General features: G+C 50.3%; 1 protein-coding gene across 1 annotated transcript; it reads left to right on the top strand.

Annotated features, from left to right (window-relative positions):
- Positions 1-5,863: 5,863 nt before the first annotated feature.
- Positions 5,864-16,448, top strand: ENDOD1 (endonuclease domain containing 1). Its single transcript, XM_048937371.1, has 2 exons — positions 5,864-7,878; positions 12,950-16,448. The coding sequence occupies exons 1-2, from the start codon at positions 7,558-7,560 to the stop codon at positions 14,078-14,080; spliced, it is 1,452 nt and encodes a 483-aa protein (XP_048793328.1). The 5' UTR covers positions 5,864-7,557; the 3' UTR covers positions 14,081-16,448.
- The last annotated feature ends 357 nt before the right edge of the window (positions 16,449-16,805 follow it).

The following is a 16,805-nucleotide window of genomic DNA, read 5'->3' as shown; positions in this document are numbered from 1 at the left end:
GATGTAGAAGTGAAGAGATGCCAGGTTGATTCTTCCTTTTTTCTTTGTTCCAATTCACATTATTTCAGGTCTGAGACCTCTGGGGAGCCTTTGCTTATGGAAGCCTGCAATAAGCAGAAGAAAAAGAAACTTGTATTTCCTCCCAGCACAGCAACTAGCTTGGGAACCTTGCAAAAGTTAACCCCCGCTCCCAAGGTCCTGCGCTGTTCCTTCTTTATAAAAAGGTGGATAAAGCACCAAAGGCTTTTTCTCTGAGACCTGTAGGTACAATATCCCATAAAACAGCAGGGTGTGGTTTGATTTCCTGTGTTACGAAGCCCAGAGAGCTTTTATAGAATAACAGAATCACTGAATCACCAAATTCTAAAATGGTTTGGATTGAAAGGGACCGTAGTGATCATCCAGTCCCAGCCCTCCTGCCATGAGCAAGGACCCCTTCCACTGGACCAGGCTGACCACAGCTCCATCCTGCCTGGCCCTGAGCACTGCCAGGGATGGCTCACCCACAGCTTCTCTGGGCAGCCTGTGCCAGCATATAACCACCACCACTGCAAAAAAAAATCTTTCTAATGTATAACCCAAATCTACCCCATTTGATTTAAAGCCATTTCACATTGTTCTATCCCTGTACTCCCTGATGATGGGTCCCTCCCCATCTTGCTTGCAGGCTCCTTTAGGTACTGTCACAACACAATGAGGTCTCCTTGGTGTCTCTTCTCTGTGCTGAACAAGCCCAGCTGCCTCAGCCTGTCTTCTGTACTCCAGCCCTCTGAGCATCTTCATGGCCCTCTGGACCCGATCCAACAGCTCCACATCCTTCCTGTGCTGGGGGCTCCAGGCCTGAGCATAGTGCTGCAGGGATGTGCTCATGAGGGTGCTTCCATTTGTATTTTTACCATAAGAACCGCAACATCTGAGCTAGACTTGACACTGAGCCTTGTATGGATGGTTGGCTCAGGGTTTGCAGTGGCCAGCTGCCCCAGCCAGGGCTGAGCACAGTGCTGTGGGAGCTGGAGGTGCCCCAGCAGGGCCTTGTGCAGGCATTCTGCACGTTTGCCTCTCCTTGGCGAGATGCTGCCTGCTTCCGTGTCACCGCTGCTGAGTAGTAGCAACTGATACTGAGCTTAGCATTCTCCTCCCTTTCCTGCTCTCCCTGGCCCACTGCCTGAAATGAGCACAGTACAAGCAGCCCATCTCACTTCTGTGCTGCAGCTCACATGCAAAAGCTCACATGAAGCACCTTGATCTTACTGCTCACTCATTGCTGCATTAGCATGCACTTAGCAACTCAATCCTGCTGTGCTCGAGGATGGCTCAGTGATGTCCCATGCAGTGGTGCTGCACTGCTGGGTGCAGAGGATCAGGTGTGCGCACAGGGCTTCTGTCCTCCGGGGTGCTGCACAGAGGACCTGGAGAGCATCATGTCATGGTACAGAGGCTGATGCTTAATGGGACTGCAGTGGTCCCTGCTGAGCCATGAGCATGTCCTTACTGCACATTTAATAGAGAATTTAAGTACTTTAATGATATGAACAGGAGGCTTCATGCACAGCCCAACAGCACGAGAAATTGCTCAGAGCAGCACGACCGTGACTGGAGCACTAGAGTGGAGAAGGAGGGTTGGCCCCAACCCCTGCTTGCCTACTGAAGGAGGAAGGACTAAAACCTTGGCCTCCTGGCTGCTGATGCTGAAGTTAAGAGAGTAGGAACAGGCTTGCACAGACTGCCTGCATTAAGGAAAGGATTCATGGCTGCACAAGATGAGGACAAGCAAAGTTTTCATGCCCTTTGCAAAGCATGACAAGTGTACACAGCCACAAACATGTTAAAACACCTCCAAAGAAAGTCAAAACAGGCAGTGTAAATAATCAGTAACAGTTCTGTAGCAGATCCCAGAACAGAGGCTGCAAAATCCTTTTCTTCTTTTAAGATAAATTAAAACCACAGCTCTGCCAGGTTTGCTCTCCAGAGACCTGGAGTTTTGCATTTCTATTTTAACCTGTGTTCTCAAACAGCCACTCATTTATTTAAAGCACTAATTTAAGACTAGAATTTCCTTCCTCACTGTGGTCAGTTATTGTGCCCAGAAGCATTGCTGCCTTTGTTTTCTAGAGGAAGATCCCCACTGCACACATGCTGCCGTGCACACACAGATGGCTGAAGCTCCGCCTGTGCTCAGGGCAGTGACAGGATCCCAGGAATGGTGGCTCTGCTCTTCGTGTCTGGATCCATCCCAAGGCAGTGCTGCCCAAGAGTAGCACAGCCAGAAGTACAGTGTGGAAAATGTGATGCTAACATATGCCTGCAGCAGCCTCGAGGTGCATTGCAGCAACGAGACATGGAGGAAAACCTCCTCGCTCCTCCTCCCACTCCTCAGTGCCAAATATTGCTGGAGACAATCAGCCCTGGGTGCGGCTGCTGTCTGCCTCCTGATTACAGCTGGGCCCCCCCAGCAGGTTTAGCTTTCTGAAAGATCATGGCTTGCTCATTCCCTCTTCAGAGATGATGCAAGTGCAACAAGCCTGTGCCTCTCATTGTGGTCCCACCCGTGGGTTTTCTGCCAGTGCAGCCTGTAAGGAGCCGTCTCACACCTGGCTTCCACACAGCACAGCCTCAGCACTGGCTGAGCCACGCCACGCTTGTGAAAAGATCGAATGCTGGCAATGAGGAAAAGTAAGTAGTAGCACCTAGAAGAACAGCATTCGAGTGACTTTCTTGTCCCAAACAAATTTAAGATGTGAAAGAACTGCTGTGGCTGTGCAAACTGCCTGTCACACAAACTATCATCTCTTTTAATCTTGGTTTAAAAACTTGTATTGTTGAGCTTTCGGCACATCTTTAAATAACTCATTTCTGTAGTTAAAATTCACACTATTAAAAATGTTGCCATGTACTTTCAAAATCTAAATCTATCCAACTTATCATAGAATCATAGAATGGCTTGGGTTGGAAAGGACCTCAAGGATCATCAAACTCCAACCCCGCTGCTGCAAGTAGGGCTGCCAACCTCCCCATTTAATACTAGACCAGGCTGCCCAGGGCCCCATCCAACCTGGCCTTGAACACCTCCAGGGTCGGGGCATCCACAACCTCTCTGGGCAGCTGTTCCAGCACCTCACTACTCTCCTAGTAAAGAACTTCCCCCTGATATCCAACCTAAGTCTTCCCTCCTTCAACTTAAAACCATTTCCCCTAGTCTTGCTATTATCTACCTTGTTGATTCCCCTCCTGCTTATAGGCTGCCTTTAGTTACTGAAAGTCTGCAGTGAGGTCACCCCACAGCCTTCTCTCCTCTAGGACTTGGGCTGTCAAACACTGGAGATATGTTGTGCTAGTCTCTAACAGCCTGGAGTTTGTCCAGATCATAGAATTATCCAGGTTGGAAAAGACCTTCAAGATCGCCAAGTCCAGCCATCAACGTGACCTACTGAGTCCCACCACAAAACCACATCATTTAGCATCACATCTACATAGCTCTCAAATACCTCCAGGGATGGCAACTCCAGCACAGGCAGCCCATTCCAATGTTTGACCACCCTATTTGTGAATAAATTCTTCCCAATATCCACTCTAAACCTTTGCTGCTACTTGAGGCTATTTCCTTGCATCACTGTCACTTCTCAACTGAGAAAAGAGACCAATACCCACCTTACTGCAGCCTCCTTCCATGCAATTGGAAGGAGCAAGTAAGGAGGTTGGCCTACTTTTCTCCAAACTAAACAATCTCAAATTTCTCAGTCACTCCTCTGGTCGTATTTTCTAGTTCCTTCAATTAATAGAGATTTCTTGAGTCTGAAGACTAACGATGAAGTGCTGAAGGATGTGGACTCAGGATTTTATCGCTTTTATTTGTTATATGTGCAAGTCTGCATCCCTGATACCCTGGCCTTGAGATGTCTGGTGGTCTTTCATAGAATCATGGAAGGTTGGAAAAGACCTTTAAGATCACCTAGTCCAGCCATCAGCCCACCCCCACCATGCCCACTGCCCATGTTCCTCTGTCATAGCTCCATGGTTCTTGACTGCACCACCTCCATGGGCAGCCTGTGCCACTGCCTCCCACTCTTTTGAGAAGAAATATTTCCTGATATCCAACCTGCACCTCCCTTGGTGCAGCTTGAGGCCATTACTCTCGCTGGTGCTCCCTGTGCTGTGAGAATCATGGCAAGAGGAGGACAGTGCAGCAGCACTGTTGGTGATGCTGACCAGCGTGAGGGATGCCATGGGGAAGGTGTGAAGAGGTCTGTGTGAGCATCTAACAAGCAGGCAGCAGAGAGTGGCACAAAGACCTGGTTTAAGGTGGGAATCAAAATTGCAACAGTGCCTTGCTTCCCCAAATAGATGATCATCTTCCTTCTACCCCTCTTCCTCCCATCCTTGGATCTCTTCATTTTAACACAGAAACTGTTTCAGATTTTCTTTTCTCCCTAGCTCAGCACTGGGCTCCTTTCCCAGACCACGCTTTTGAGTTAATTTTAGCAAGAAACTCCATCCCCATGAGACAAGGAAGAGGCAGATGTGCTCTCTGACATGCAGTGGCGTGTCTGCTGGGACTGCCGTGCTCTGAGCCAAATCTTTGACAGTGGTGTCTCCACTGAATCACTTTCTTCTTCCTTTTTGTTCCCAATAGAATGGGACAGTCACATGCAGTCTGGGTGCCCACCCAGAGCTCATAGCTGGAGACAAGAGATCTGCCCTGGAGAAATACTTGGAGTCAAGTATGCTTGGGAAGCCTAGGCTAGCAGGGTCAGGCATGTGAGGAGAAAGGAGTTATTTGCAGCAAACTCAGTGTCAACCATGTGAACAGAGAGACCGGGCTGGAGGCACAGTGTGGGAAAGTGGGCAGACAAGCCAGTGGCCTCCTGCTGTTACAGGGCTGAATACTGCCATGTTTTTCAGGATTGTTTGGTCTTTGTGCTTGAGACTCTCAGGAAGAGGAGGTCACTGAAGATGGATGAAAGCCTCCTTTCTGTCTCCCCATCTTCACGTTGTTCTCCTCATTTTCTTTTCACAGAAAACAGCTTTCCTCAGCTCTCTCCCATCTGTTCATTTAACCCCTCCCATTCTCCCCTCTGGGTTTCTTCACATCTATTTCTATCCATTTCCCTTCTTAAACTTTCCTTAGTATCTCATCAACTAATTTTTGCTCAATCTCCTTCTCTTCCTCCAGGTCAACATCATTTTCTAGAGCCTCTTTTCTTGTCCTTTCTCCAAAATTTGTCACAAATCACTTCCCCCCACTTTCTCTCTGGTATGCCTTGCAAATTCAGCATGCATGCAATCTGTGCTGTGCAGCCTCTCCTCTCCTCCCATGCACCTTTACCTGCTGCTGATACATCACCTTTCTCTTGTCCCTTTGACTGCCCAGAAATGTGGTGGATGCCCCATCCCTGGAGATACTTAATGTCAGGATGGATGGGGCTCTGAGCACCTGATCTAGCTGTAGGTGTCCCTGTTCATTGCAGGGGAGATGGCCTTTAAGGGTCCCTTCCAACTCACATGATTCTATGGTACTATGAGCATGTCTCTTTTACCTTCCATGGGCTCCCTCTTCTCCATCACATCAAGCACAACTGCTTGCCTTCAGTGCCAGCCTCACCAGGTTTATGGCAGTATCATCATCCCTTGATCCATGCTGGTGCCCATATTGGTAGTCAGCATGGAACAGGAGATCCTGAGCACTCTTCATAGAATAATGGAATCATAGAATCATGGAGTCATAGAATGGCTTGGGATGGAAGGGACCTCAAGGATCATCAAGCTCCAGCCCCCCAATCACATGCAGGGCTGCCAACCTCCATATCTAAAACTAGACCAGGCTGCCCAGGGCCCCATCCAATCTGGCCTTGAACACTCTTCAGAATCCCTAGTGCTACTTACATGCTGGTACATGCAGCAAAAAATAGGCAGGCATAGAGCAGCCTCACAGCCCGGAAAGGCAGTTCCCCAAAAGCATATAAGAGGCCCTTGAGACTGGAAAGAATGCTGATGCATCACACTGAGGCTGAGGTGCCCTTGGAGGCAGGACATCCCCGTTTCCTGGCAGAAGGATCCCTCTGCTCAGCATGCTGCTGGTTGTTGTGCCCATCTTGAGGCATCCCAACCTGCTTTCACACTGGGTTGGGACCATGCTCAGCTTGGTATAATGCAGATCAGTCAGAGTGGGATGCTTAGAAGCGCTGCATTGCCTTGCTTTCCCTGTAGAACATGGCTCAGAACATGGGGAAAATATTTCCTTCTGTTGCCCAGATAATTGCAAGCCTGGGATCTGATGAACACCAAACAGCTCAAGTTAGCTTCAGCATTCAATTTCTCAGTAGCCTTTTTTACACCCAGGGGAATGAAATGTTGAGCCTGTCTTTTGGAGCTGCTGTGCTCTGGCTGAGCCACGCACGTGTTTCCATTCCCATCATCTTTCTGCACATGACTAATTCTTTCTGCCAGGGCTGAGTGACCAGGCCACTGCCTGGAAACCAAACAAGCTACTGGCTGCACTTCCTGCTGTTCCCCAGCCTGTCCAGCCTGCCTCTGTCTCCCCGAGCTGATAACATCACATGAAAAGGCACTGACGTATTTCTTTGCTATGCTGCTTCAGGAATCCATCCCTGAGTGCAGAAGTGAGTCTCAGAGCCCGAGCTATTTGTAGCACTTTTACAGGCTCCTTCCCTGACATCCATCCCACTGCATGGCTCGCAATACAGGCTGTGTGTCATGTAGCCTCTTGCAGAGCAGCTGAGAATTGGTGGCACTTGGGGACTCCTGCTTGGAAGTCGCTGTAGCAATGCGACAGCTTTGTGTGACAGTGTCCTTTATGGCACCTTGGCTTTTTTAAGCTGCGGGAGTGAGTTATTGGCAGTGTATCTGGTCGTACGCACTTTCTAGGGTGGGGAAAGGCAAGTTTTCTTGATCTTGAGATACTCCGTAGTCTCTCCACTCCACTGCTGTGAAAACATTAACTTTCCCAGTTAGCACAGTCATTCTTTAACCCAGCAGTAGCTGCTGTAGGCTCACAGGCAGGTAACAGCTGATCATAAACTCGAGGAGTGGCTTCAGTCCTTGCATTATCTTTTTTTTTTTGCCAGCTCTACGTTTGGCCAAGCATGGCACGGAGCTACTCTCCCCGCAGAGCGTGTTCCCAGCCTCGCTGACACCCCGCTGCCTCCTCCTTCTCTCCCTTCCTCGCTGTCCCTCGGCCAGGCTGGTTGCTGCGGACAGCAGCTCACCCTTTCTTCTGGGCTCCGAACCTGACTTTGCGGCATCCCCCCCGGCAGCCCCAGGAACAGTTCTGGCTGCGTCAGCCAAAATTCCTCCCGGGGACTGTGCTGCAATGCAGACACCACACCCCGCTGCTACATACGGCACAGCCGAGGGCTTCCCTCCTCCTCCTCCTCCTCCCAGTCAGCCGCGATGATTTCGGCTTGCCCGGCGTTCCAGCGGGCGTGAGCGCGGCACCGCCCGTGGCCGCCGCCGGCAGCAGCGCCCGCCGCCCGCAGGGACCGCCGCCCGCCGGCCTTCGCCTCTCTCCGCACCGCCAGACCTGCGCCGTACCCAGCCCGGATGGCCGGCCCGGAGGAGCGGACCGTGAAGATGTCAGCGCTGTGTCTGCTCTGCTTGTCGCTTTTCCCGAGCTTTTCCCTGGGCAGAGTCGTCGGCAAGGACGAAGCCGGCTTTGCCGAGTGTAACGTGTTCTTCCCCGGCCGAGTCCCACCGGAAGGATTCACCGAGCCTTTCCACGTGAAGATCTGTCAGCAGTACAACGGGGAGCCGCGCTTTGCAACCCTCTACAGCACCAAGGACAAAATCCCTCTTTATTCCGCATTCAAGTACACGGGTGCAGCCCGAAGCGAGGCGGACGAGAGCTGGCTGCTGGAGCCGCAGGTAGGTCCGCTTCCCCCGCGGCGGGGCTGCTCCCAGCCACGGAGCCCCACGGATGCTCGTGAACCCCCAGCAGATGCCGAGCTTAGATTTTTCTGTGCTTGAAAGTGAATGGATAAGAGCTCGTCGGGAGAGCTGGGTGCGAGGGCGGCGTGGGGGAGAGGAGAGCCCTCCCTGCCCCAGCTGCCCTTTTGCCTTTGCGTGCCGGGCAGAGCCTGGAGTTTCTTTCCCCGCGCTGCGCGGGGACACAACTGGCGCGGGGGGGTCGGCTGCTCTGACACTTGCAGCACCTGAGGCAGACGTGCCGCCTGCTGAGCCTCGGTTTGGCTCACCCACCTGCTCGGGCAGGCCTGGAGGCTTTCCAGCAGCGGCTTCCCTTCTTTTCCAACCCTCTTGCTTTGACCGCCTCACGCTCACCCTGCTCCCCACGCTCTGTGCTTCCTGCCTCAGAAATCTGCTCAGCCCCAGAAGCCATCGGCTGGCTCTGCCTCAAGTTGCTGTGGCCTCCCACCTTGTGTAGCCCATGGGAGGCAGTGGCTGTGTTCTGGGGTGATGCCAGATGGTGACAGCATCAAATTGCTGAGAGCTTTGAGGACTTTTCTTCTATGGAGTTGCTGCCATTAGTGCTAAGCAGGAAAAATCATACAATTGTTTGGGTTGGAAGGGACCCTTAAAGGCCATCCAGTCCAACTCCCCTGCAGTGAACAGGGACACCTACAGCTGGATCAGGTGCTCAGAAAAAATATAATCCCCTGGACTCTTTTGCTTCCTTCTCTACTCCTTTGGCTGCTGTTTTCTGAGCTGTTTGTTTGCCTGCTTCCTTCTTTTTCAACTACAAAGCCTCCCAACTGACATGATGATGCACATTCAAAGGGATGCTCTGTGTACAGCCATGCTTGACTGGTGGTCAGGATGTGGGGCTCCAGGCAAAAGAAGCATCACAAATTTTAGCTTGGAGAAGAGAAGGTTGCAGGAAGACCTCCTTGTGGCCTTCCAGTACTTGAAAGGAGTTTACAAGCAGGAAGGGAACCAACTTTTTACATGGTCTGATAGTGCCAGAACAAGGGGGAATGGCCTTAAGCTAAAAGAGGGAAAATTTAAGTTAGATGTTAAAAAGAATTTTTAACTTGGAGGGTGGTGAGGCACTGGCACTGCTGCCCACAGAGGTGGTGGGTCCCCATCACTGGAGGTACTCAAGGCCAGATTGGATGGGCCCTGGGCGGCCTGAGCTGGTGGGGGGCAACCAGCCCATGGCAGAAGGTTGAAATGAGGTTAGCTTTGAGTGTCCTCCCATTTTATGATTTTATGAAAGTGAAAGGCTTCCTAAACAAGCTGTGCTTTTGTACCACAGTGAAGGAGTCAGCTAAGGAAAGGTCCCAGTATGGCCACCACAGAGGAAACTGTGCTACAGCAGGTGGCATTATGGAGGGAAAAAGGACAGAGATTGTCTCCCTCCTGCTTACCATAATCCCCTACCCAAGGTTTTGATGAGCAGGATGTAGTGGATGTAGTGGATGTAGTGGATGTAATGGATGTAGTGCCCATTGCTCAATCAATGCTGAAGCCTTTATGGGGCTGCAGAGGCAGGTGGGATGAAGGCTAGAGCAAGACTATTGGTGGTGGGACAGGGCACTGGTGCTCTTTCTGGCCTAGAAGGATCATGCCTTCACTGGGCAGCAAGGCTTCAGTCCAGATTGATGCAAGAGGAGAAAGTGGAGAAGAGATTTCTTGTCTGTCACTCACGTTCCTCATGTTAGGCTAAGTCAAATGGTGAAGAAAGGTCTTCACAACACCTGCTCTGCAGTAAGGCTGTAAGGATTACATTGGCTGACACTGAGATGGCCAGGTACCAACAGCACAGTGCTATGTGCTTTTTTATGTGTGAATGCACACCCACATGGAGATAGACAAAGCAGGAGGAAAATTGCTATAAAAATTCTCTCTGCGCTCTGATGAGTGACTCAAGGTTGTCATATGCTTTTTTTTGGTAATAGATCAGGATATAAGTTGTGAGGGCTCTGTCTCACACCCTGTATGCCTACCTCCTCAGGAATGTGTGTACCAGATACAAATGTAATACTGAGGCAGTCATCAGATGAGAAGTAAGAGGAACGTCAAGACAACCCACAGCTGATTGGCAGCTGGAAACAGTGAGTTAATCTAGCAACCAGGACTGTTAAAAAATGAGAGGGCAGGAGGATTATCAGGATACTGATGGGATGCCTTGAGACTTGGGTCCACAAACCTGCTCTGTTGCTGACTTCTTTTAGGACAGGAGGCAATAGCTGTGCCAGGAGAGGTTCAGGTTGGATATCAGGAAAAACTTCTTATCAGAAAGAGTGGTGAGGCAGTGGCACAGGCTGCCCAGGGAGGTGGTGCAGTCAGCATCCCTGGGGATGTTCAGAAGCTGTGCAGATGTGGCACTGAGGGACATGGTCAGTGGGCATAGTGGGGGTGGGTTGACAGTTGGGTTAGGGGAGCTCAGAGATCCTTTCCAACTGAATGATTCTGTGATTCTTAGGTTTAAGAGCAAGCCACTTCGGTCTGAAAGCCTATAGTTTGGTCTGAATCTTGACTTGGCAGAAATGAAGGACACTGGAGGTGCTTCTTCTCTTCTAGTCCAGGATAGGCTGGATAAATGTCCTGGTGTTTTCATCTGGTGACTTCCATCAGCCAGAGAACCAAGGCAGGATTTGTATCACAGCTACGTCTGACCTGCTGTTCTTGTCAGCCTTGGTCATTAGGAGAAACGTGCTTCTGGAGCCACTTTGAGCTTCCTGTAACAGAGACCATGAGAGAGCATGAGGTTCACTCCCTTCTGTAGAATGGCAACCCCCACTTCATGAAGCACGTATTGTATTGATAATGCTTGGGCTCTAATCCAAACAGGTGTTTGGATGCATAATTTATTTTTAAATCCTCACTGGGTCAAGTTGTTTACCTGTCTGCTGGGGCCTCACCCCAAGCTATTGCAGGGTATTTTGGCAGGTGGATTCACGCTTGGCCCGTGGATGCAGATGTGCTCTTGCTGCAACACAAACCAAAGGCTGTGGGAATCAGAAGGCAGCTTGTGTGCAGGTTAGATACAGTGCTAGAGACAGCTTGCCTTTGGAGCTGGATTACAGGAGGCATGAAAAGTGAGTTATTACAGACCATGATATGAGTTATTATAAGCACTCACTGATGTCAGAGTCTTACGCATGTACAGCACACAGCCACATTTTTTATGTTCTTTCTTAATTGCATACAAACAATCCCAATGGTATGTGCAAAGCCCTGGAGCTGAACAGCAAAGCAAGCACATATTTGCTTGATAGGCACCTCCAGGTATGCATGCATCAGCCCATAACCAGAGAAATTCAAGTCTATGCCCATGCAGCTGGGGAATCTGTGCAAGGAAACAGCTGCACAGTCTCAGGTCTGTATGCCTTTGAAATACAGCACCTCAGTCTCCCCTCACCATTTTTCTTATTCTGTCAAGAAGGCTGTAGGTGCCTGAGCAAAAAAAAAGCCCAAACAAACAAACAAACAATCAAACAAACAAAAACCGCTGAGATTTGTGCATCAGCACGTAGAAATTCTTCCAGTCCCGAAGCAAAAAGCCTTCAAGACGAAGCAAGATCCCTCCTAGCAGGCAGCCGGGGGTAGTGCAGCCCTCGGAAATGGTTCATGTTGGCACTGTATCCAGCCCTGCTGCAGAGACAGCCCTGAGGCCAGGCTGCAGGGACTTGGCTGCTGCGAGAAGCAACCAGACCTCGATTCGTGCAGTGAGGATGCTGGATAGCTGCACACACCGAGCACAGAGCATAGAGGAGGGGATGCAGGGAGCTGCAGCTCTGAGAGGGTGCCAGCTCCGTGTAAGGTTTCAAGGACATGGATGGTAGGCATGTGTCCAAGCACACTCCAGGAGATCCCAGGCATCACGGAGAGTGATTGGGGGGTTGATTCAGGGCAGAATATGAACTGTCTGCTGTGTACATCTCCAAAACGTGTTATACAGTGCAGTAAACAGCCTAGAGGCCAGGAGCAAAGAGAGCAGATGTAATGGGGTCAGTGCAGTGCTGGGATAAGAAACAGATTTCAGGAGGCAGCGACTGCCAGAGGCTGCCTGTCACCACAGAGTTCCTACCAACATGCTTGCCCTCTGATCTGGGGAAGAAAAGAGCAATTTGGCGCACCCACCTGGAGAGGCTGCAGTGTCAAGAGGAGTGTCTAAGGAGCAGGGAGAGCTGCAGTCACCTGAGAAAGCCCTGAACACACCATGGTGCCCCAGTGCTCCAGCTCCTGCTGTGTATGAGCTCCTTGCATAGCTCTGTGCAAGGTGCTGGGAGGGGTTCTTACTGCCTCTGGCTCCACGCGGTGGCAAGGGCAGACACAAGCTCATAGCACAGATTCCATTGAGGACCTGTGATGACAAAGTCTCCTCACCCACAGGACTCTGGGAGGTCATTAAAGATCAGGTTCAGACTGCTAATGACAAGCCCTTAGCTCAGAAAAATGACCGTGTTAAAGGCAGTGAAATTCAGGTCATCTGCCGTGGTGTCCAACTTACTCAGTGGAGACAGGTAAATGCCTACCTCAGGCATCCTACAGATCATGCCTTTCATTCTTCATTGCTTGGATTTGACTAAAGATGAGACAGCAAATGCTTAAAAGGACTGGAAGTGCCTTCACCATAGGGGGTGAGAACATAGACTTAAATCAGTCCTATTAAAAATCCCTTCTAGGTTTTCCCCTAGGAATACCAAAAATCCCTTCTAGAAAATAAACACCAGTTTGAAGCTTAATGGAGGATGGCTGGTGAGCAGCTGGAGGCCGTGCTGTGCTGCAGGCAGGACTGGAGAGTTGCAGTCAGCACTGGCAGTCTGAACTGACATGTTTAGCAGGACAGCAAAGGCAGTGCACACCCCTCTGAAACCATTGCCACAAGGACAGTAAGGAAGGATGCAGGATGGGATCCATGGCACAGCGTGTAGTAGCAGTCCTCATGGAAAACGTACTTCAAAACCTATTTTACACATTGCTTTGCAGGAAGGTGAATTGCACGCACTAACTCTTCTCTCTGCTATTTCAGATAGATGATCCAGAGAATGACCAGCGTGAGATGGTGATTGAAGCTGATGTTGTTGGCTCTTTGGCCAACCTTGGTGCAAATCAAGCTCTGACCTCAGACTATGTGGGCTCTGGTTATGAACGAGGGCTGCTGAACCCTAGCTTGCTCAACAAGGAAGACTTCCAAATGGCCACCTACACATTGACAAATGCTGTGCCTCTGCACCCCTCTCTGAGCAAAACCTGGCACAGTGACATCGGGAGGGTGGTGGAGCAAGCTCTGATCCCTCATTGTTCCAAGAAGGACCAGCTGTATCTCCTTGCAGGAGCGATTCCTTCCAGTGTCCGAGTTAAAGGCAAGGTATCTGTGCCAGAGACCCTCTGGCTGGCAGCGTGCTGTGATGCTCCAGAGGGATGGTCTCTAGGACTGGTGAAAAAAGTCAATGATGAAAGCAGTTTAGTAGACCTCACAGTGGGAGAGCTGGAGAAGCAGCTCCTAGCAGGGCTTGACTTGTTCAAGGGCAACTGTGGAGAAGACAATGAAAGCAGTGAGAAAATGGAAGCAATACTGCAAGCTGTCAGTCAGATCCGATCTGGAGAGCAAGTAGGAACAAATGACAAGGAGGCCAAAGACAGTGGCTTGGTGAGGAAAATAGTTGGCATAATTGCTACCCCATTCATCAAACTTCTAGAACTCCTCATCTACCTGCTTGTGGAGCTGGTGAAATTTATGTTTTATTTTCTGTGGCTTGTTATCAAGCGAGTTGTCAGTACTCTTCTGGATGGAGTCTACAGCATGTGGAACGGGACGGTGTCCTACCTTAAAGCCATCAGCATGGTGCTCATCAGCATCCCCTGTGATGTGGGGAGGGTCATCACCAATATCTTCTTGGGCTTTCTGGGAATTATTCAAGATGTGGCAGTCATCACCTATAGGATTCTACGCATCCCTATGGGGTTTGTCCTTCACCTCGCTTCTTTCCCCTACTACTCCATCTGTGCCATTCCCTCTGTTGTCAAAGACATGGCTGCTGGGATCGGTGGCACCTTCTCGCTGGCCATTGATGCCACAGCCTCCATCCTGCATGGCTTTTACTATGTGGCTAGTCACATAGCCAAGCGGTTTGTCCCTAAGGGCTCCTCTGCTGACTGATAGCAATGGAAATCAAGGCTGCAAAGACAAAAAGTGAACGAGGAGTGGGGAAATGCTTTAAGATATGTGGCCAAATGCTGTTGATTTTGTTCTGGTATTTATTGTAAGTGACATTAATAATATGGGGAGTAACAGGGAGGGCCAAGGTAACTTCGCGAGGGGACATCACCATTGCAACTCAAGCTCTATCCGTTTCAAAGTGTTCGGATTTTATCAGTGCAGGTCACAGACTTCCTGTGATTTGCAGACATCAAGCTGCTTCCTCTGGGAGATGCTCTCTGAATGTGGTACAAGGTTGTTTCTTTCCCACTGAGACAACACTGAGACCTGTGCACTGGCAGTGATCTCTGCAGAAGCACATCCCTCGTGGTGCAGAGGTGGTGGTCTGGGGAAGGACTTCAGTTTCTGAAAGAGAAAAGGTGGGCAGAGTGCAAGGGTTAGGGGCAAGATGGGGAGCAGGAAGGGAATGGGTTCAAGTCGTGCTGCTGGTTGCGCTGCTGACTGCGCTGGAGTCCTGCCAGCGGAGCCTGGGAAGGAATTTGGCTGGGTGTGTTTCACAGCTCTCTGGACCAGCTGCCAACTCCTTCCCTTCACCATACCAAGCGCACTTTCCCCAAACTATTCCCTGGTGACCAGTCAAGATCTCAACCCCAAATTCCTTGCTCTGGCTTGTGGGCTCCAAAGCCCAGTACAGCCATGTGGACGGTGCTTTTGGCCTTGAATCAGCCTGTGTGTCAGTGACCAGCCTGCCCTGCCTCTGCTCAGAGCTGGTGGTTCATCTAACACACAGGTGATCCTTTGTGCCAGAGATCTCTGCTGGATTGTGCCCAGGCTGGGGATTGGTACTGTCCCGGTTATCCTTCTTAGGCCTATTGCGAAAATGCAGCTCGAGTGGCAGGGGGGTTGAAATTGGATGATCTTTGAGATCCTTTTCAACCCAGGCCATTCTGTAATTCTATCATTCTAAAATGATCCTCGTGTGTTTTCCTGTAGGACTGGTCTGGGTTGGTGGCAGCACTGATGTACTTACAAGGGGGACAGGGGGAACACATGACAGGGGAAGAGCGAGGGAGCACTGTGGATAATTTTGCTTCTTTCACAGATTTTATGTCTTAATAGACCTTGCCTGGAGAACAGGTGGAGGTGAGGGAGGCCTGGGGCACAGTATGCATTCTGCTAAAATCTCTGTCCAGTGACTCATTTATGAGCAGTGTTCATGCCAGAAGGGCACCTGTCCCCTTTTCTGCACTCCCTGTCCTCACTGCTCCTGTTTCTTCAGCCCTTATTCCCATGGATGTGACTTTGTGGGAGCAAGAGAAGAGGGAAAGTCTAATCGTGCAAAATCAGCAACATTTTGACCAATCTCTCCTTTGTGCTGAAGCTGTCAGTGCAGCGGTGGGCACCAGTATGAGTGCCCCAGGGTACCTTCAGGGGGCACACGTGGTGGCACCGATGTCCAAATGCAGCTCCAGCTGCCCCCCACATGCCTCTCTTGTGCCTTAAGCATGGCCTTATCTCTAACTTGCTCTCATATCCCAGTGCACTGTGGAGTTGGTGTCACCACATCTTCATCACTACTGTCACCCAGAGAGGCTGAGGCCAGCCCACGGGCATCTCCATGCTGCAGCCCTGGGTGCAGAGCAGCCAGTTCTTTCCATCCAGGAGGCTGCAGCAGTGTCGGATTTGGGCAGATGTGGAGCCATACTATTAAAGCTGTCTGAACACGCTGGGATTCCAACATGAAGGACCCTGACCAGCACAGGTCATTTTTCTTCTCTGCTGCATGTTTGAGCAGGCAGTGGGAAATCTGCCTGAAACACCCAGTAATTGTTACAGAACAAGCAACATCCTGCTGCAGAGTATTGTTTCAGATTATTCTTATCTGGGCATGATTTATGGCTTGAGAGCTTTACTGTGTCCTTGGAGATGTATGGCTTTAACAAAATAAAAGTTACTTTTGCAAAGAGGGATGGCTATCACATTTCTGTCTCAACTGCAAATAAGATAACACAGCCCAGAGAGCTCTGGTTAATAGAGAAAGTAACAGCAGCATAGTTGTTCTTTTTTTATGGCTTGACATCTGATATTAATGGTTCTTTTGTGCTTTTAAAACACCTTTTCATTATCAAAGTACATTAAAAAGAATTAATTCATTAAGCTATAGAATATGTAAGTTAGAGCTGGGGGTTGCAGGCAACCTGTTTAGCTCTGTGTGTGCCTAAAGAGTTCCCTGCCAAGACAGGCTGGTCTGTGGTGGGAAGGGACTGAAGCAGGAGGGGAAGTTTCCATGTGAGGAAATAGGGGGTCAGGACCTCCTGCTCTGCTGGGAATGGGATCCCACTGCCCAGGGTGGAGGGTCTTAGGACAGGAGAAAAGGCTGGGACCAGCCCAGCCTCTGGGCAGGTTGCTCTGTGCTGACACTTCTCCTTGAGCTCATCCCTCAGAGGTCTTGTGTGCTTGAGAGCTGCCCCGAGCCGCAGAGGGACAAAGGGGGAAGGGCTGGTCTTCCTTATCTTTATCATGATAACTGCAGGCTCAGAGTCACTAGCAGGACAGGGAAAGCAATGTGAGTTGAACTTGCCCCAACCAGATCACCCAGCCCATCACTGCAGGAGTTTCTGTGCACTTCAAGGTGACCTTCACCTCTGTTATCTTCACTCTGGATTGAGCCCAGAGAAACAAGCCATGTGTCTAGAACAACAGCAACTCCAGCAGCACAGCCCAT

The sequence above is a fragment of the Lagopus muta genome, chromosome 1 (genome assembly GCF_023343835.1).
Source record: "Lagopus muta isolate bLagMut1 chromosome 1, bLagMut1 primary, whole genome shotgun sequence".
Taxonomy (NCBI): domain Eukaryota; kingdom Metazoa; phylum Chordata; class Aves; order Galliformes; family Phasianidae; genus Lagopus; species Lagopus muta.
Note: the sequence above shows the minus strand (reverse complement) of the source record. Positions and strands in the feature narration are given on the sequence as shown.